Here is a 17,341-nt window from a genome sequence, read left to right as displayed (position 1 = left end):
TCATTCCCTTTCATCTGGTCAATCTGTTCCTGAGAATCCATCTTAAGGAAATAATCCCAAATAAGGAAAAAGCTTTGTGAAAAATATTGGTGTAGTCTGAATGTCCAGAACAAAGCAAATGAAGGATCATTTAAATCTCCTTAGGAGGTTTTACAAATGCAGGAACTAAGGCTTTGAGAAGTTACAGAGCTTGTCCAGGATCGTCAGGCAGCTAGGACGGGACAGAGCCAGGATTCAAATCCAGATTAGTTTTACCCCCAAACCCAAGTTCTTAATCACAATGCTACACTGAGTTTTCTGTATAGAAATAATGTTTTTCTCAACGGGAAAAACAAAGGGAAGCTCATTCTCATTTATAAAATTCAATTTATTCAAGTTATACACCTGTCTAGAAAAAGACTACAAAGGCGGAGTAAGAGGTGCGGTGGTTTCTGCGCAAGGAGGCGGCGGCGGGCTTTCAGCTCCACACTGCCCCCGCCAGGCCAGCCTGCGTACTGCTGCCGCTGACGGCCTGCGACCCGCGGCCGAACGGGTTCTGGTTTGGTTCTGTCATTCCTGGCATTGGCACGAGAATTAGAAGGTTGGAAAAAGCAAAGACCTGCTTCTTTTCTCTTCTGGTGGTGGCCTGGCAGTGGCTCCCCCAGCTCAGTGTTGCAAAGCGGGGGAGGGGGGCCAACCCAGGGGCGGCAGCCTCCAGATCTCAGCTAACAGCCCCTTCCCCTCTGCCTCTCTAGCCCAACCCCTCCCCACCCATCTCCCGGTTGCTTTTCAGTCCTTTTAACACCTTTGCAGCCAATTCCTGGCATCCAATCCTTCTCTGCCTGAAATAGCTAGAGTGGTTTCTATTTTTCAGGCTGGCCATTGATATGGTCTGCTGCAAAACTTAGATACATATTTACTAGAATTACATTAAAAATACTGACACTATTCTTATTTGTATATGAAGATACAGGATATAAGTAGTTGTTTATCTTGTGGAGGGAGCAAAGTATTTTTGCATTTAGTTTCCTTCATATGGGGTGCAAAAGATCAATAGTCTCCACAAGTTATACAGTGACTGGTAAAGAAAAGGTTTATTAATTCAAGACATGAGTTCTTTATGGGATAATCATACTGCTATGAAGCACCTTAGTTGTTATTTGCTGGTTAACATTTGACAAGTTATAATATATCAGTTGTACAATTTTAAAACTGTAATAAATATGATTAGTTAATAGTAGACTCCAAGCTTCCCTTTGTTCTTAAAAAAGGTTGGATGATCCACTATGATCCACTAAGAAACATCTAAATGGGAAGAAACACAGAAGCATTTTTATTAGTGTCATTTAGTTTTTTCAATAGAAAACAGTCTGATAAACTATAAAACTGAAGACTTAACTGTATTGCTAAACATCCACATATAAAATTATTTGGCATTTAGACAGATAGGACTAGAGAAAAACAGATACATTTTAAGGGCCACAAATTTGTCTCCTGAATCAATAATCTCCCTTTTAAAAAAAGTAATCTTATGCCATTGAACACAACAGACTGGAAGTGAACAAGGGAAGTTATTAATGAAAGTTAACAAAATGTAGGCTTATCTTAACATGCTTGATCCGGACCAAAGGAGGGGGAAAAAAACCCCACAATAATTTAATTAGGTTTACTAAACTACCAAAACATGATCAAAGTAAAAAATTTAAGGGGTGCCTGGCTGGCTCAGTTAGTGGAGCATGCAACTCTTGGGTCTCGGGGTTGTGAGTTCAAGCCCCATGCTGAGCGTAGAGATTACTTAAAAAAAAAAATAAAATATTGGGACGCCCTGGGTGGCTCAGTCGGTTAGGCATCTGCCTTCGGCTCAGGTCATGGTCCCAGGGTCCGGGGATCGAGTCCCGCATTGGGCTCTTTGCTCGGTGGGGAGTCTGCTTCTCTCTCTGCCTGCCGCTCCTCCTCCTCATGCTCTCTTGCTCTCTCTGACAAATAAATAAAATTTTTTAGAAAATAAGATTTTTTTTAAATAAAGATTTTATTTATTTATTTGTCAGAGAGAGACACAGCAAGAGAGCACAAGCAAGGCAGATGCCTAACTGACTGTGCCACCCAGGTGCCCCCCCCAAAAATATAATCTTAAAAAAAATAGAAGTAAAAAATTTTACCTTATATTTAAGTTAAGGATAGGAGTAAGAATAATTTATATGCATATTTTACACATGAAAACATTTGGAAGGATGTATACTAAAATCCTATTAACAGTGATCCTATTTCTGGGTAGCGAGATTTCAAGAGATTAGGGATTGTTTTGTTTTTGGCTCTTACAAAAATTTTTTCTTTTTTTTAAAAAGACTTTATTTATTTATTTGTCAGGAAAAGAGAGCACAAGCAGTGGGAATGGAAGGCAGAGGGAGAAGCAGACTCCCCGCTAAGAAAGAAGCCCGAGGCAGGACTCGATCCCAGGACCCTGGGATCACACCTAAGCTGAAGGCAGATGCTTAACCGACTGAGCCACCCAGGTGTCCCTCAAAAATTTTTTTTTCTATAGTGAACATATGTTTTTGGTAATTAAAAAGGAGAAGAATTAAAAGCAATTAATGCCCAAGCACAGCATTAATCAATGCTTTTTGAAATTTAGTTTTTCATTTGCTTCAATATGAAAAATAAGACTTTATGAGGAATTGTAATGCTGGAAAGCACCCAAGAGACCATGTGGTCCAGATCCAAAAAGTAAACCCCGCATAGGCTCAGCGACTGGCCCGAGGCCACACTGCCCAGAGAGTAGAATCATGGCCTCTTGATTTCTTGTCTATGACCCCCGTATACAAAAAGCAAAATACAAAAATATACACAGTTACACATAAAAATACATTTATCTCCACAACACCAGGACAAGTTGGTTCAATGTCAAGACCCTAAAAATATAAATGGTGTCAGGTTAGAACCCAAGTAACAGTGGGCCAGCTTTACCTTCAGGATTTCACAGGGAGCGGTGTCTGCTGGTACAGGTCTCCCACGATGCTTTGAATATTCAGTTACAAAGACTGAAGCTTCATCTAAACTATGGAATTGGAAAGAAAAAGAGCATCATGAGGAAATTCTCGGGGGGGGGGGTGATAAATATGTTCACTATCCGGACTGTGGTGATGGCTTCACAGGGGGATATATACGTCAAAATTTATCAAACTGCATACTTGAAATATGTGTAGCCTATATGTATATATATTGATTATATCTCAAAAAATTATGTTTATAAAGGACAATGCGTAGCTCTGGTTGGATCACAAGTGGTAAACAAGCAGAAGGAAATGCATGGCATGGTCATGAGAAAGGGACGCATCCCAAGTGGCCACCACAGTTAGACTAAATGTGGGGATGGCCCAGGAAAGACTTCCGTCCTGACCGGGCTGCCCTTCCTTAGTACCAGCCATTTCTCCCTTCTCCTTTTCACTTTCCAAATTCATTCCCAACCCTAACCCAAGAAGCTGATTTCCAAACTTGTGGGTGCAGGAAAATTAGACAATCAAGCTTAGCAAAAATTGTATTACATAAAAGCCCCCAATTCTCTGAGCAAGTGTCTAGGGAATAAAGCTGTAACTCAGGTTGTAAAGCAGGACTGTGAGGGGCGCCTCGGTGGCTCAGTTGTTAAGCATCTGCCTTCGGCTCAGGTCATGGTCCCAGGGTCCTGGGATCGAGCCCCTGGGATCACAACCCAAGCCGAAGGCAGATGCTTAACGACTGAGCCACCCAGGCACCCCCAAAATAAAGGTAAATTTTAAGAAAATTCTACAGTAAGGTGTTTTTGTTTGTTAATTAACTTACCTTAATTCACTTGCCAGATAGTTTACCAGGTCAGTGATGTTGTTGGTATTCATCATGTGCAATTTCAACACTTGAAAGTATTTTGTCTTTGCCAAAATCCCAAACTCCTTCTTACTTATGATATTATTCAGAATTAGATTTCTAATCTATAGAATAACAGGTATCGTTATATTAAAACTGTGTGAAATTCCAAGGCCTTATTCAATACCCAAAAGTTTCTTACAATCACAAGTTAAATTAGCATTGTGTTGTGACTAAGCCTCTTTTTTAATGAAGTGGGGAAGGGGAGATGTTTTGGCCCATTTTAGCAACAGATTAAATCAATAGGAAGTAATTGCTGTTAAGCACTTTGGAACTTTTTATGAGGAAGATCTGCTTACAACAAATTTAAGGCTATAAATTTTCCACTGAGTACAGTAGCATATAAGAGAGAGGGGTCTCTGCCTTTTAAAAAATTTACTAAAGTTTTAATAAAAGCAAAACAATTTTACATATTGCCAAACAGATAGTAGTTTTCAGCTTAATTTTGATTTGGGGAAAATTATTACCTCTAAGATCAAATTTTTCATAGCGAAAAGGAAATGAACTTTGCCTCTTACTTGATGTGAAAATCCTGCCAACTGGCCAGTATTCATATGCTCTTCTAATTGCTGTAAAATGATCTGAGGGTTGCATGAGCCCAGAAAATTCTAGAGGAAAAAAAAAAAATCAAAAACACAATTAATGGAAAAGTGCTATTACTACTAATTTCTGTTAAATCTGAAAGGTTTTCATTCTTAAATTTGGAATATTTAAGAATTTCTATTATAGGAAAAAAACCACCTCTATCATGTAACAAAAAATTATGCAAATAAGGAAGAAGACATTTTACAAATACCTATTGTAACAGCAAGAGCTGTTTAACAAGCATTTTGTCATTCTAAGTGCCAAAAGGAATCTATTTAAATAATAAAATTTTGAAAAGCATCAATGGATGAGTTTATGAATAGTAAAAAAAAAAAACCAGGGGCGCCTGGGTGGCTCAGTCGGTTAAGCGACTGCCTTCAGCTCAGGTCATGATCCTGGAGTCCTGGGATCGAGTCCCGCATCGGGCTCCCTGCTCGGCGGGAAGCCTGCTTCTCCCTCTCCCACTTCCCCCTCTCATGCTCTCTCCCTCTATCTCATTCTCTCTCTCAAATAAATAAATAAAATCTTAAAAAAAAAACAAAAAACCAAAACCCAAAGTCAAAGACAAGCACAGATGGCTGTGAAAAAATGCAATGAATAGACCAAATGACAGATAAAAAAATATGCGTGTTCTTTTATATAGATCTCTATCTACTGGCTTATCTACCTTTGGGGAAATCCCGCAAAACATTCCCAAGTGCTTTGTTCTCTTTGTTCTGTACTGTAAAGGGAATGAGTTATTTTTTAAAAGTTCTGTCCTCAAAATGCTCCTGGCTCCCTTGCCAGACACCCACACACAAAACCCTCTCCTTAACTCCCACGTGCAATCACTAAGTCATGCTGCTCCCTCCAGTTCACTCTCACTGCCGCCACCCTGATACAGGGACAAGTGCCCTCCAGCCTCTCCCGCCCGTCCACAGGCTCCAGTGTGATCCACGTCCAGTCAAGTGCAACAGCTTCCCACTCTTCCCTTCTTGCCTCTTCTCTCCTCTGATCAAACCCATGGACTGTTCCTTCTGAAACAGGGCCTGAGCATTTCACTTTCCTCTTCCAGGAAAACTGATGTTCCCCCACCTCCACCAGATAAAGAACAAGGTCCAAATCCCTCTTTTTTTTTTTTTTTTTTAAAGATTTTATTTATTTATTTATTTGACAGAGAGAGAGAGACACACAGCGAGAGAGGGAACATAAGCAGGAGGAGTGGGAGAGGGAGAAGCAGGCTCCCCACTGAGCAGGGAGCCCGACATGGGGCTCAATCCCAGGACCCTGGGATCATGACCTGAGCCAAAGGCAGACGCTTAACTGACTGAGCCACCCAGGCGCCCTGGTCCAAATCCCTCTTAAGGCATCTCTCAGATAGACCCTGACCTACCTTTCAGGTTTACCTCCTGCTAAACCTACATACAAACCACCCCCCCCCTCAGACTGATGTACTCATGCTTTGCAGGTATGGTAAAAAGAAAATGCAACCCTTCTGCAGGGGACATGCAGTATGGGACCTTCTGTTTTGGCAGCCCCAGAGGAATAATTTGCGAAGATACCTTAATTTGCTGATGTCTTTTTTCCGAGTGGGGCATGAGCATTAGACAGGCCAGTGCAAAAGCCGGAAGCTCTAACTGGACATACTGCCTGGCTACTCCAACCATGTCGAGATCATCTGAAACTGGACATCTTCGAGAGAACACATGGATTTGTTAATATTAATTAAATTAAATTAATTTGCTACCTGACTGTGCTTTCAATGACTTTAAGCATTAAAATGCTGGGGCATAACATACACTTAGTAATGAGTAGCTCGAGTCTTTCATGGCATTCTTCGTGGAATAAAATAACCCACCTACTGGAACACAGAGTACTTCTTGCTGCTGTGATTATGTCTGAAAGCCCACACATGCCTAAAGACACATTCTCAGGAGACTCAAAACCTCCGAGACAGCACTGCATGATTTAGGGTAGTCGTAAAAGTACTCTGTACATACATTAAAACTAATTATGGAGAACGCTTACTGACTATCCATTTACTAGCTGCACTGCATGTGGAAAGTAGACATTGTAAAAACATGAGAGACAGTTTACCTTAAAAACAAGAGGTGTGCTTAACTTCCCAAGAAAAAGGAATTACTTGAAAGACAGGTTTATTAGAAAAGAATTTTATAAGCAATATATATGACTTTTTTGGGGTAGGAAAACAAGTATTTTACTTACTCTAGAACAGCGACGAGACTCTCACAACAATCTGATAACTGACTGGGGCTCAGAGGACAAGACGCTGAAAATAAACAACAATAATGTACACACACACACACACAGGTATAGAGCTGTAAAATGCTACTCTCAGTGTTTCAGGGGAGAGAAAAATACCTGAAAGTAGGGGTATCTGAACCACACGCTGCCAAGCTTTGCTGAAGTAGGGAACCTGGGGAGATAAGCACATTATGGGATTCATGCCTGGGGTATCATGAACTCTCTTGGTTTTGCAATCACGGAACTATATGCTTAGAGCTTATGTTCTGAATGCTAAGACCAAAATCATAAATTGGTGTCTTCCTGTTTGAGATGGTTAGATTTTAGGATAATTTTCTTTCCTTCCCTCCGTCTTTTCCTCCCTCCCTCCCTTCCTTTCTTTTTCTTTCTCTCTTTCTCTCTTTCTCTTTTTCTTTCTTTCTTAATTTCTTTCTTTTTCAAAGTAAACTCTACACCCAACGTGGGGCTCAAACTCATGACCCTGAGATCAAGAGCTGCATGCTGTACTGACTGAGCCAGCCAGGGGCCCTTGGATAATTTTCTTCATAATTGTATAGTTCAGGATCATATTATACAACCTTGGCTGATACATTATGGTTTCATTTGGGGGGAAAACAGCATCAGAATCCAACTCAGAAAAAAAACTTACACCGTTGTGTGCCAGACATTGTGTAAGAGCCACAGGAAAGGGGCAAGCAGACAAGAGAAAGGATTTCATTTTTGTTTGTTTGTTTGTTTGTTTTTTTTTTTAAAGATTTTATTTATTTATTTGACAGAGAGAGAGACAGTGAGAGCAGGAACACAAGCAGGGGGAGTGGGAGAGGGAGAAGCAGGCTTCCTGCCGAGCAGGGAGCCCGATGTGGGACTCGATCCCAGGACCCTGGGATCATGACCTGAGCCGAAGGCAGACGCTTAACGACTGAGCCACCCAGGCGCCCTGTTTGTTTGTTTTTAAAGATTTTATTTATTTGACAGAGAGAGAGACAGCGAGAGCAGGAACACAAGCGGGGGAGTGGGAGAGGGAGAAGCAGGCTTCCTGCGGAGCAGGGAGCCCGATGCGGGGCTCGATCCCAGGACCCTGGGATCATGACCTGAGCCGAAGGCAGACGCTTAACGACTGAACCACCCAAGCACCGCAAGAGAAAAGATTTCAAAAAATGAATAAGGCAACAACATAAATTTCCACTCATAGGGGAGGGGTTAAGTGACTTACAGTACATTTTACTCCTTATTATAGAGAATAAAAGTTAAAAGTAATGAGATGTCAAAAAAGATGAAATGTAGAGGTCTCATAAGATCCAACAATCCCACACACCTAAGTATATGCTCACAAGAAAAAAAACCCACATACACCCACATAAACACTTGTACACAAATGTTCATGGTGCAGTGTTATTCTTAATAACCCAAAAGGGGAAATAACTCAAATATCCATCAACTGATGAATGGATAAATAAAACTTGGGTGTGTCTATACAGTGAACTTCAGTCAGCAGTAAAAAGGTATGAAGACCTGACATCTGCTACCACACAGATGAACCTTGAAAACATGATGCCGAGTGAAGGGAGCACAAAAGGCCATGTACTGCATGATTCCACTGACATGACATGCCCGGCACAGACACTCCAGGAGCTGGAGGAGGGAGGAATAGGGACTGACTGCTAACGGAGATGGGTATATTTTCGGGGTGAGGAAAATGTTATAGAATTAGAGAGTTGTGATGGTTGCACGTGGTGAATATACTAAAAACCACTTAAATGTACATTTTATTGGTGTATTTTTGAAACTTTTATTTTATTTTTTTTTAAGATTTTATTTATTTATTTGACAGAGAGAGACACAGCGAGAGAGGGAACACAAGCAGGGGGAGTGGGAGAGGGAGAAGCAGGCTTCCCGCGGAGCAGGGAGCCCAATGTGGGGCTCGATCCCAGGACCCTGGGATCATGACCTGAGCTGAAGGCAGACGCTTAATGACTGAGCCACCCAGGCGCCCCAAAACTTTTATTTTTTTAGTAATCTTTACACCCAGTGTGGGGCTTGAACTCCAGACCCCAAGATCAAGAGTCACGAGCTCCACGCACTGAGCCAGCCATGTGCCCCTTAACTGTACGCTTTAAAAGGGTACATTTTACATGGGAATTACATCTCAATTTAAAAAAGAAAATAGGTCTCTATGTGCTGTATGGAACAGTCTCTGAGGCACCAACGTTACGTGGGGAAAAAAAAAATCTAGAATTCATTGCATTTATATGTACAAAAATGTATACACACCCACACACATACAGACGCACACACACACGTGCTTATATGATAATAGGAAAGTTCTAGAAGAAAACATAGTGTAAACAGTAGATACTTCTGGGGAGATAATTTTGATGGGAAATGGTAAGGGAGAATTTTCATGTTTTACTCAGCATGTTTCTATATTGTTCTAATGTATTAAGCTAAGAATAGATGATATATTTCCACATTATATAATGATTATATGGTACACAACTTGTGAAATTTAGAAAAGATAAATAAGACATGGTATCTGATTTAAAGATCTTCCAAGTCCAGGAGGGGCAGTCAAATGTGTAACACAACAAATTACACTGTGACAGGTGTTACGGTAGAGCCTGGGTTTGGAGAGCTTGCATGAAGGTGTGGCTCAGGAGGCCTGGAGGGCTGGGGTTGGCGAGGTCCTCCAAGAGGCGACCTCTGAGCCAAGTACTCTGGGTCCTGGCACCATTTTTTTTTTTTTAAAGATTTTATTTATTTGAGAGAGAGAGAGAGAGAGAGAGAGAAAGAGAGAGAGCGCACAAGCAGGGGGAGCGGCAGGCAGAGGGAGAGGGAGAAGCAGGCTCCCCCACTGAGCAGGCAGCCTAATGTGGGGCTTGATCCCAGGACCCTGGGATCATGACCTGAGCCCGAAGGCAGACGTTTAACCGACTGAGCCACCCAGGCGCCCCTCTCGGAGCCATTTTAACAGGACATCAGTTCTATCTGAGGAGCTGCTTGTATATTAGGTACAACCTAATGTACCCGGCAGCCACAAGGCCATCAAGTATAAATATTAAATTCTTTTTGTTGTTGTTGCTGTTGCTAAAGATTTATTTATTTGAGAGAGAGAGAGAGCGCACAAGCGGGTACAGTGTACACGAGTGGGGGAGAGGCAGAGGGAGAGAGAATCTCAAGCAGACTCCCTGCTGAGTGCAGAGTGTGCCGTGAGGCTCGATCCCGGGACCCTGAGATCAAGACCTGAGCCGAAATCAAGTCAACACTTAACTGAGCTATCCGGGTGCCCCTAAGGATTAAATTCTATAAAATTTACTTCAGGAAACTACATACCTGCCATAAAGAATGGATACTAGAGATGGCGGTTAAAACCTTCCTTAGATAAGGAATCTGGGGGGAAAAAAATACAGTTGAGAAAATCACCAAAATGGAAAACTTCAACATGAAATATCAGATTCTTAAATTTTCAAAAGAAGTATCAGTAAAATATATCTACCATGAGAACGACCAGGGAAGTTCACTTACTACATCACAAATATCAGAAAAGGTCAGGGAAGCTTCCATTTGTTTCCAGCGAAATTTATGTCAGTTTTGAGTTAGCACTTCCTCTAGCCCAAGACCAAGTTAAGTTTGGCACGAACCCAAGGAGAGTGAATGTTTGCAGCGTACATCTGCTCAATCACAAGGATCCGTGCAGAATGCTTAAGAGTTGCTGTGCAAAAGCTTTCACACAGACTACAGTCCAGGGCATGGGGTCTTACCATATTGAAGCCAAGAAGCTTTTGCAAGAGTCCATTCCAAAGCTGCAGGTCATAGATTTTGTACTCCAAACAAAGTTCAGTCACCAACCTGACTGCCTGAAGCAGAAAATAAATTAAAAAAATAATAATCATCATACTGCTTCAAGATACCAGGGAATCAAACCACCTGTGGAAAAGGTAGTGCGGCTACACACAAAATATGCTTATAATCTAGGTGTGTCTATTGCCTAATTTCAGCGAAGGCCCCCTATCTCTCTAATGAAAGAAAAAAAGAGACTAAGATTATTCTTTTTCTTTCTTGCTGGCATGGATTCAAACGGCATCTTGGACTTTCCCTGCTGCCTTCTTTCTACCCAAAAGCAGTTTGCCTGTTGGCCCTGTAACCTTCTCACCCTAGGCTCCAACTGCCTCAGAGACTGAATTCCCACAGGCAACGAGAAGAGGAGCAACAACCCTGCTGGCATAGGGACAGTCTCTTCTCCCCATCTGGATGAGGACCCACAGGCCCTGGGAAGGGACTACGGAAGTGTCCTCTTGGTGGTGGGGATCAAGCCCTAGGCTTTAAAGGACAGACGTAAGGGGACCCTCCAAGTTGCATGTCACCTGGCAGGATAGGGAAGTAGAAATGGTCTCAGAGCAGTAGGCTTGTTCAGGAATGAAGAGTGTCTCTGGTTTCAGGCATTTGAGTGAGTACGGCGCATCAGAGAAGATGGTGGACCCACCCTCAGACAGCTCCAAGTACATACCATGGATTCATGGCTGTGGTTTTTCCATAGACCCTTAATCATTCCTTCTTTAGGACTGTTGCAAAATAATTCATATGTGATGGGGATATTCAAAGTCTCAAATGACGCCAGAAAAGTTATACATTTCAAGTAAGATCTGGAAAACAGAGGCACTGATGGGAATCATTCTTACAGACCACATTTACATTTAAGATAAAAGCCACCATAGGGCAATATTAGGTCTGTTTGTTTTTAAATGTCTATTTTTTAGGCTTCTAAATATATTCACTGAATATAACAGTAGAAAGAAATCAATGTGAACAAGATCAAGAAAACACTCAGTTCCTAAATGCCTCAAAAAACTAGGGAAACAAGATGTTCTCAGAGGCTTATGTCCCCTTTGCCAAAATGGCGAGGACATTCAAGGCAGCAGAACTAGGTTTACACGGCTATTCTAACGCACTCTTACAAACTAAGGGGCTTAATGTACACTTCCAAAGAACCAACTGCTTCCTATTTCTTTTCTTTTCTTTTTAAAGTAAGCTCTACACCCAACTTGGGGCTTGAACGCATGACCTCAAGATCAAGAGTCACATGCTCTACTGACTGAGCCAGCCAGGAGCCCCATGTTTCCCATTTCTTAACACAATTAAAAAAAATTCTACTTACTTCACTTCTTCTATGGGTTTTTTGAAGAGAGATTCTATAGTTTCTTTGTCGGCCAAATACAGGAGACACTGAAGAGCTCGTGCTCTGTGGGCAAAAGTTAACTGGCGCACACCCAGGGTCTGTAAAACCAAAGCAGATCTGTAGAGACGCACGTACGCTGTGGCTGCCTACATGGGTTTCAGCTTAGAAACCTCATTTTTTTTTTTGCCCTTAGGGAACCAGTGGTTCTCAAAGTGTGGTTCATGGACCCCTGGCAAGCCTCCCTCAGACTCTTTCAAGTGGGAAAGGGTCAAAGCTACTTTCACAATGATTCCAGACGTTCTTTGCCTTGACACTGCACTGATACTCGCCCCGGTGGGTAAAACCGCTGGGGCCAGTCAGGGTAGGAACAGCTAGCCGCTGCCATGGCGTTCTTCACTGCCGAGCAAAGGTGACTTCCACTTACCAAGGTTCTTGGTGGAGCAGTAAAAATTAATTTTATGAAACCTCAACTCTTGAATACATTAACGAGTTCACACCCGAATACATATTCATTAATTAAAATGTATTCGTCAATGTTCTAGGTGACCAAATGGGAAGCACATGTAGAGCATACTGCAGATGGTTTTTCAGGGAAAAGCACGTATATGAGCCGTGAGCTGAACTGGGCACTTTTCACGGAACACCATTTTGATCTGAAGCAATGACTATCAGATAAACTAATATGCAAGGAAAGATAAAAGGGATGTTCTCCCCCTCTTGCTGTCGAGGACATATAACCAGCATCTCAAATTTCCCCTCTTTTCTCCTTCTATCCAAGACCCATTTGCCTCCTGGCTCTACACCCCTTCTCTCCCTCCGTTCAACTGCCTCAGAATAGTTCCACAGGCAAAAGCCTGAAGGCCAAAGAGGTGGTGTTGCCTTTAGGGAAAAGGGAAAGTTTAGTGTAGCTAAAGTTTAGTGGGGAGGGAGGGAGCATGACTAGAGGGTGCAGCCCGTCCTGCAGGGCCCCTGGTAGTAGGAATGCTGCCTAACCAGGGAGTTAATAACTACGAATGCAGATAACCGTGGGAACTGTCAATAGGTTCAGTTTGCCAAACAGGATGTTGTGGAAGCCAGCACTAAATGGGGCTTGCAGATACTACAATCCTGATTATGAAGTAAGATATGCACTACTTTGAATAAGTGAACATTATCTTAATCATCTGTTAATGATATCAAGCATGGTAAAATATGCAGGAAAAAAATGCTAAGCTGAGATGCAAAGATGAGTTTTGACTCCGTGTCTAGGGCTTACGGTTGTAGCTGATGTTGCAAACACGAACAGCATTCTTGAACTGTAATCAATTGGACGAGACTGAAGGAGATACAGGACTCTGGGAAAAAATATTTTAAATTACATTTAGATTTTAATTTAGTGATAGATTACCCAAACAACAGACCTGTTTTACAGTCCTTAGAAAAAGTCACTAGGCATCCCAAACATGGGCCTGAAGGGTTATGGGTCAAAGGCATTTTTGCTTTTCCCTTTAATGGATGCTTAATCTTTTCTTGAGTTCTAATCATAGCTAAAGATAATAAAAATAATAAATGCTAATCGCCTCTCGGCCTTTTGGCTAAGGTCAAGTGTAATAATAAATGCTAGGCCTCAGTCTTCTCATCTATCAGCTAGTCAATCTGACAATTTAAATTCTATTTAAGGGGCGCCTGGGTGGCTCAGTCATTAAGCGTCTGCCTTAGGCTCAGGTCATGATCCCGGGGTCCTGGGATTGAGCCCCGCATTGGGCTCCCTGCTCAGCAAGGAGCCTGCTTCTCCTTCTCCCTCTGCTGCTCCCCCTGCTTGTGTTCTCTCTCTCACTGTCAAATAAATAAATAAAATACTTTTTAAAAATAAATAAATTCTATTTAAGAAATTAATACAAACTATAGCTACAAAGTACATTGGACACATGGAAAATTCTGTTTTAATTCACAGGACCTGTTAAGTGTTCAACCTCTAGACTCAGGCCTGACGGCCCCCTCCAGAGGAGAGTAAGATGGACATGGTGGGCGGGGTACAAAGGAGGGAGAGGATGGAACTTTCAGTGGGAAAAGGCAGGAAGTTACAAAATTGGCATGAAGTATCCCTTTGAGATCTCCTTAGGATCACTTCTCGGCCTTTTGGCTAAGATAAAGTGAGATCTCCTTAGGATTTTCATTTTTTCTTCTCTCTCTTTGAATTGTTTCCCTCTAAGACTTTCCATCGTGACTGATTCAGTTGGATGTTGCAGGATGAATCTACCTCTTGCTTAGACAAAGGTGCCCCTTTGTTTGAACGACTAAGCAGGACAAGGTGGGGTCCACAGGAAAGGAGGGACTGGAGGGGGTGGTAAGCCAGCTCTGGCCAAACCAGGAGAAATTCTTCTCTTGGGTTTGCCGTTCCCTATCCTCTCTCACTATCAGATCTCCAAGGCTGATGCAGGGCTTCACAAGTTACTTGACCTACTTTTGGTCTAGAGCAGGAATGGCAAAAAGCTGGCGTGCATGTCACCACTCCCTCTCCCATGCCTGTGCCAAGCATCATTAATGGATTACCACATCTTTTTTGATCTGGGCCCAGACACAGTTGGCAAGCCATGACCACTCAGATTTAGCACATTAGATGAAACCAATGTGCCTTCCTAGGTCTCAGTCTTAGGTTAGAAGGGGAAAGGAATCCTGGTGGCCCATACGGGAACCAGCCCAGCTTACCAGGGTGAGAGAATACATAGGGGTCTGGGGCCAGAGTCCTAGCAAAGAGAGTTCTCCTTTGCTTGAGGTGCTTTCTTTGCTAAAGGTATTCTAGGAACCCTCAACATTAGTAGGGACTCACTGAGGGTTCAGAAATTCTGGATCTTGGTTGTTTCTTATTTATTCCACTGGAGACAGTTGTACATACTCATGGCCATATATCAACGGAATGATTCTTCTCAGAGACTCTGACCCAAGTTACATGAACAAAGTCTTTTCAAAACCAACCTCTGGCAGATTTACTGTAAGATTCTTACTGGGCAATAAGATAAAGGCACATGTAAGTAAAGAAAAAGTACCTTCGTAGTGCTTCATCTTCTTGAAGTTCAAATAATTCTGACGGTTTCTTTGAAAAAGTGAAAAAAGTAAAATAAAAAAACTACCAAGTTTGCTGACTATATAAGCTAATATAATCAGATGAAAAACCCAATATACAGAATTATGTTTACATAGAAGAAATCAGAGTAAAACCCATCACTTTATGAAAAGATTTTTCCTTTAAAACACGGTTTCCTCACATTTATTCAGTCAGTAAATATTTACTGAGCACTTACTACGTGCCAGGCACAATTCCAGGCACAAGGGTGGCCTGAGTGAATAAAACAAATGTTCCTGTCCTCCTGCTGCTCACAGTCATTGGATAATTTTTAAAAGGAAAGGACTCCATGGATTTTAAAGAGTCGTTCAGTAATTCGGTATATCCGGGGACTTACAAAGCCACGTGCAAGGTACTAGGTACAGACACAGTTCCTGGCCTCAAGATGCTGTCATTCAGGTCTCCAAATTTACATAAAAGTTCAAACATGCTGGTTTCTGAGTCAACCAGATTCTATGTGGCCTAGCTATGCTTCTAACCATGTCCAATAAAGCACAGTCCTTGCTCTTCATAAACACTTAATAAATAAATACTTGTTACAATGAATACCAAGGGATATAAAAACTAATTAAAAATCTAATGTCATTTCAGGGGCGCCTGAGTGGCTCAGATGGTTAAGCGTCTGCCTTCAGCTCGGGTCATGATCCCAGGGTCCTGGGATCGAGCCCCACATCGGGCTCCTGGCTCAGCGAGGAGCCTGCTTCTCCCTCTCCCTCTGCCTCTCTCCCTGCTCATGCTTTCTCTCTCTCTCTCTCTCTCTCTGTATCTCTGTGTCTCAAATGAATAAATAAAATCTTTAAAAAAAAAAAAAAATCTAATGTCATTTCAGTTATAGTATTTGTTTATAAATAGGTTTTTTTTCAAGCATATCTGCCTAGTTGGATAGAGGAAGTCTCTCTGGTTGAGTTCTGCCTGAAAACGCAGAAGCAGTACAGAAAATTCTGCATTTGGAATGCCGAATCCCAGCATAAATTTAGACGTTAATGACACTATTTCTAAGAAACTGACACTATGTGCCTCCTGATGTGATACACTAAAAAGAACACATCACCTATACGGTGTTCTTGCCAAAAAGACACAACCTGAATCTAATCATGAGAAACATCGTGAGACCAAGACATTTTGCAAACCAACTGGCTGGCGCCCTTTAAAAACATCAATATCCCATCAGTCAAAACAGACTGGAGTAAGAATCATCAGTAGATGCTAAATCGGGTTATATGTGTGGTGGGGAAAGGAGTTTGAAGAGGAGCAAGTTATTAAATTGTCTCCAAATACCTCCCCTAATAGTTACAAAAAGAAATACGGTATAACTATGTTAATAGGGACACTGACAACATCGTAACCAAGTTATTTAAATTCACATCACCTATTGGGGCAAATAGATAGAGGCCTCCATATGTCATACCCTGAGAAGGACACGACATCACTTAGGCAGGATTCTAGCCCAAACTGCATCATTTGAATCTTATCATGAGGAAATATCAGACGAACACAAACTGAGAGGCAGCTTATAAAATAACTGGTCTGTACTCTTCAAAAATATCAGTGTCATAAAAGACAAGGAAAACCCATGGAGCTGTTTTAGATTAAAAGAGACTAGAGACACAACAAATACATGCAATGCATCGTCCTAGACTACATCCTGGTCCCAGCGAAGGAGTGGGGAGGGGAAATTGCTATTAAAGAGCATTATTGGGACAATTCATTATATTGTAACATGGATCATAGATTTGAGCCTATGTTTGTGGTATATCAATAGTGTATCAATTTTCAATTATCTAATTTTGATAATGATAGTGTGGTTAAGAGAAAAGCCTTGTTCTCAGGAAATACAAACTTGTTAAGGGGTAAAGGGGCATGCATAGGCAATTCATTCTCAGACGGTCCAGAGAAATATTATAAATATATATATATATTATAGGGTGAAACAAATATGGCAGAATGTTAAACATTGATGGAACTGGGTGAAGGGTGTACAGGAATTCTTTTCAACTATTGCAACTTTTCCGTATATTTAAAATGATCTCGGGCGCCTGGGTGGCTCAGTTGTTAAGCGTCTGCCTTCAGCTCAGGTCATGATCCCAGGGTCCTGGGATCAAGCCCCACATCGGGCTCCCTGCTCTGTGGGAAGCCTGCTTCTCCCTCTCCCACTCCCCATGCTTGTGTTCCCTCTCTCACTGTGTCTCTCTCTGTCAAATAAATAAAATCTTTAAAAAAAATAAAAAATAAAAAATAAAAATAAAATGATCTCAACTAAAAAGTTAAATCACATGACCCTAAGAACAGGCCACTTCTTTTACACAAGAGTTAATCTAGAATCACCAAAAGGTAAAATAGTTGCAAAACAATATTTAAAT

At 41.7% G+C, this 17,341-nt stretch overlaps 1 protein-coding gene across 1 annotated transcript in view; it reads right to left on the bottom strand.

Moving 5' to 3' along the window:
• Positions 1–346: 346 nt before the first annotated feature.
• The window catches only part of KNTC1 (kinetochore associated 1), a 76,192-nt gene continuing 59,197 nt past the window's right edge, over positions 347–17,341 (bottom strand). The window contains exons 52-64 of the mRNA XM_078061042.1: positions 14,905–14,951; positions 13,134–13,212; positions 11,858–11,976; positions 11,210–11,345; positions 10,464–10,559; positions 10,036–10,092; positions 6,823–6,877; positions 6,667–6,730; positions 6,003–6,132; positions 4,395–4,484; positions 3,796–3,941; positions 2,944–3,034; positions 347–1,284 (exon numbers count right to left, since the gene is read on the bottom strand). Of these exons, the coding sequence (XP_077917168.1) occupies positions 1,264–1,284; positions 2,944–3,034; positions 3,796–3,941; positions 4,395–4,484; positions 6,003–6,132; positions 6,667–6,730; positions 6,823–6,877; positions 10,036–10,092; positions 10,464–10,559; positions 11,210–11,345; positions 11,858–11,976; positions 13,134–13,212; positions 14,905–14,951 (1,131 nt within the window). The 3' untranslated portion in view covers positions 347–1,263. The remainder of the gene's footprint in view (positions 1,285–2,943; positions 3,035–3,795; positions 3,942–4,394; positions 4,485–6,002; positions 6,133–6,666; positions 6,731–6,822; positions 6,878–10,035; positions 10,093–10,463; positions 10,560–11,209; positions 11,346–11,857; positions 11,977–13,133; positions 13,213–14,904; positions 14,952–17,341) is intronic.

The sequence above is a fragment of the Halichoerus grypus genome, chromosome 13 (assembly GCF_964656455.1).
Source record: "Halichoerus grypus chromosome 13, mHalGry1.hap1.1, whole genome shotgun sequence".
Taxonomy (NCBI): Eukaryota; Metazoa; Chordata; class Mammalia; order Carnivora; family Phocidae; genus Halichoerus; species Halichoerus grypus.
The sequence above is the reverse complement of the archived record's forward strand: the minus strand, read 5'-3'. Positions and strand labels throughout refer to the sequence as shown.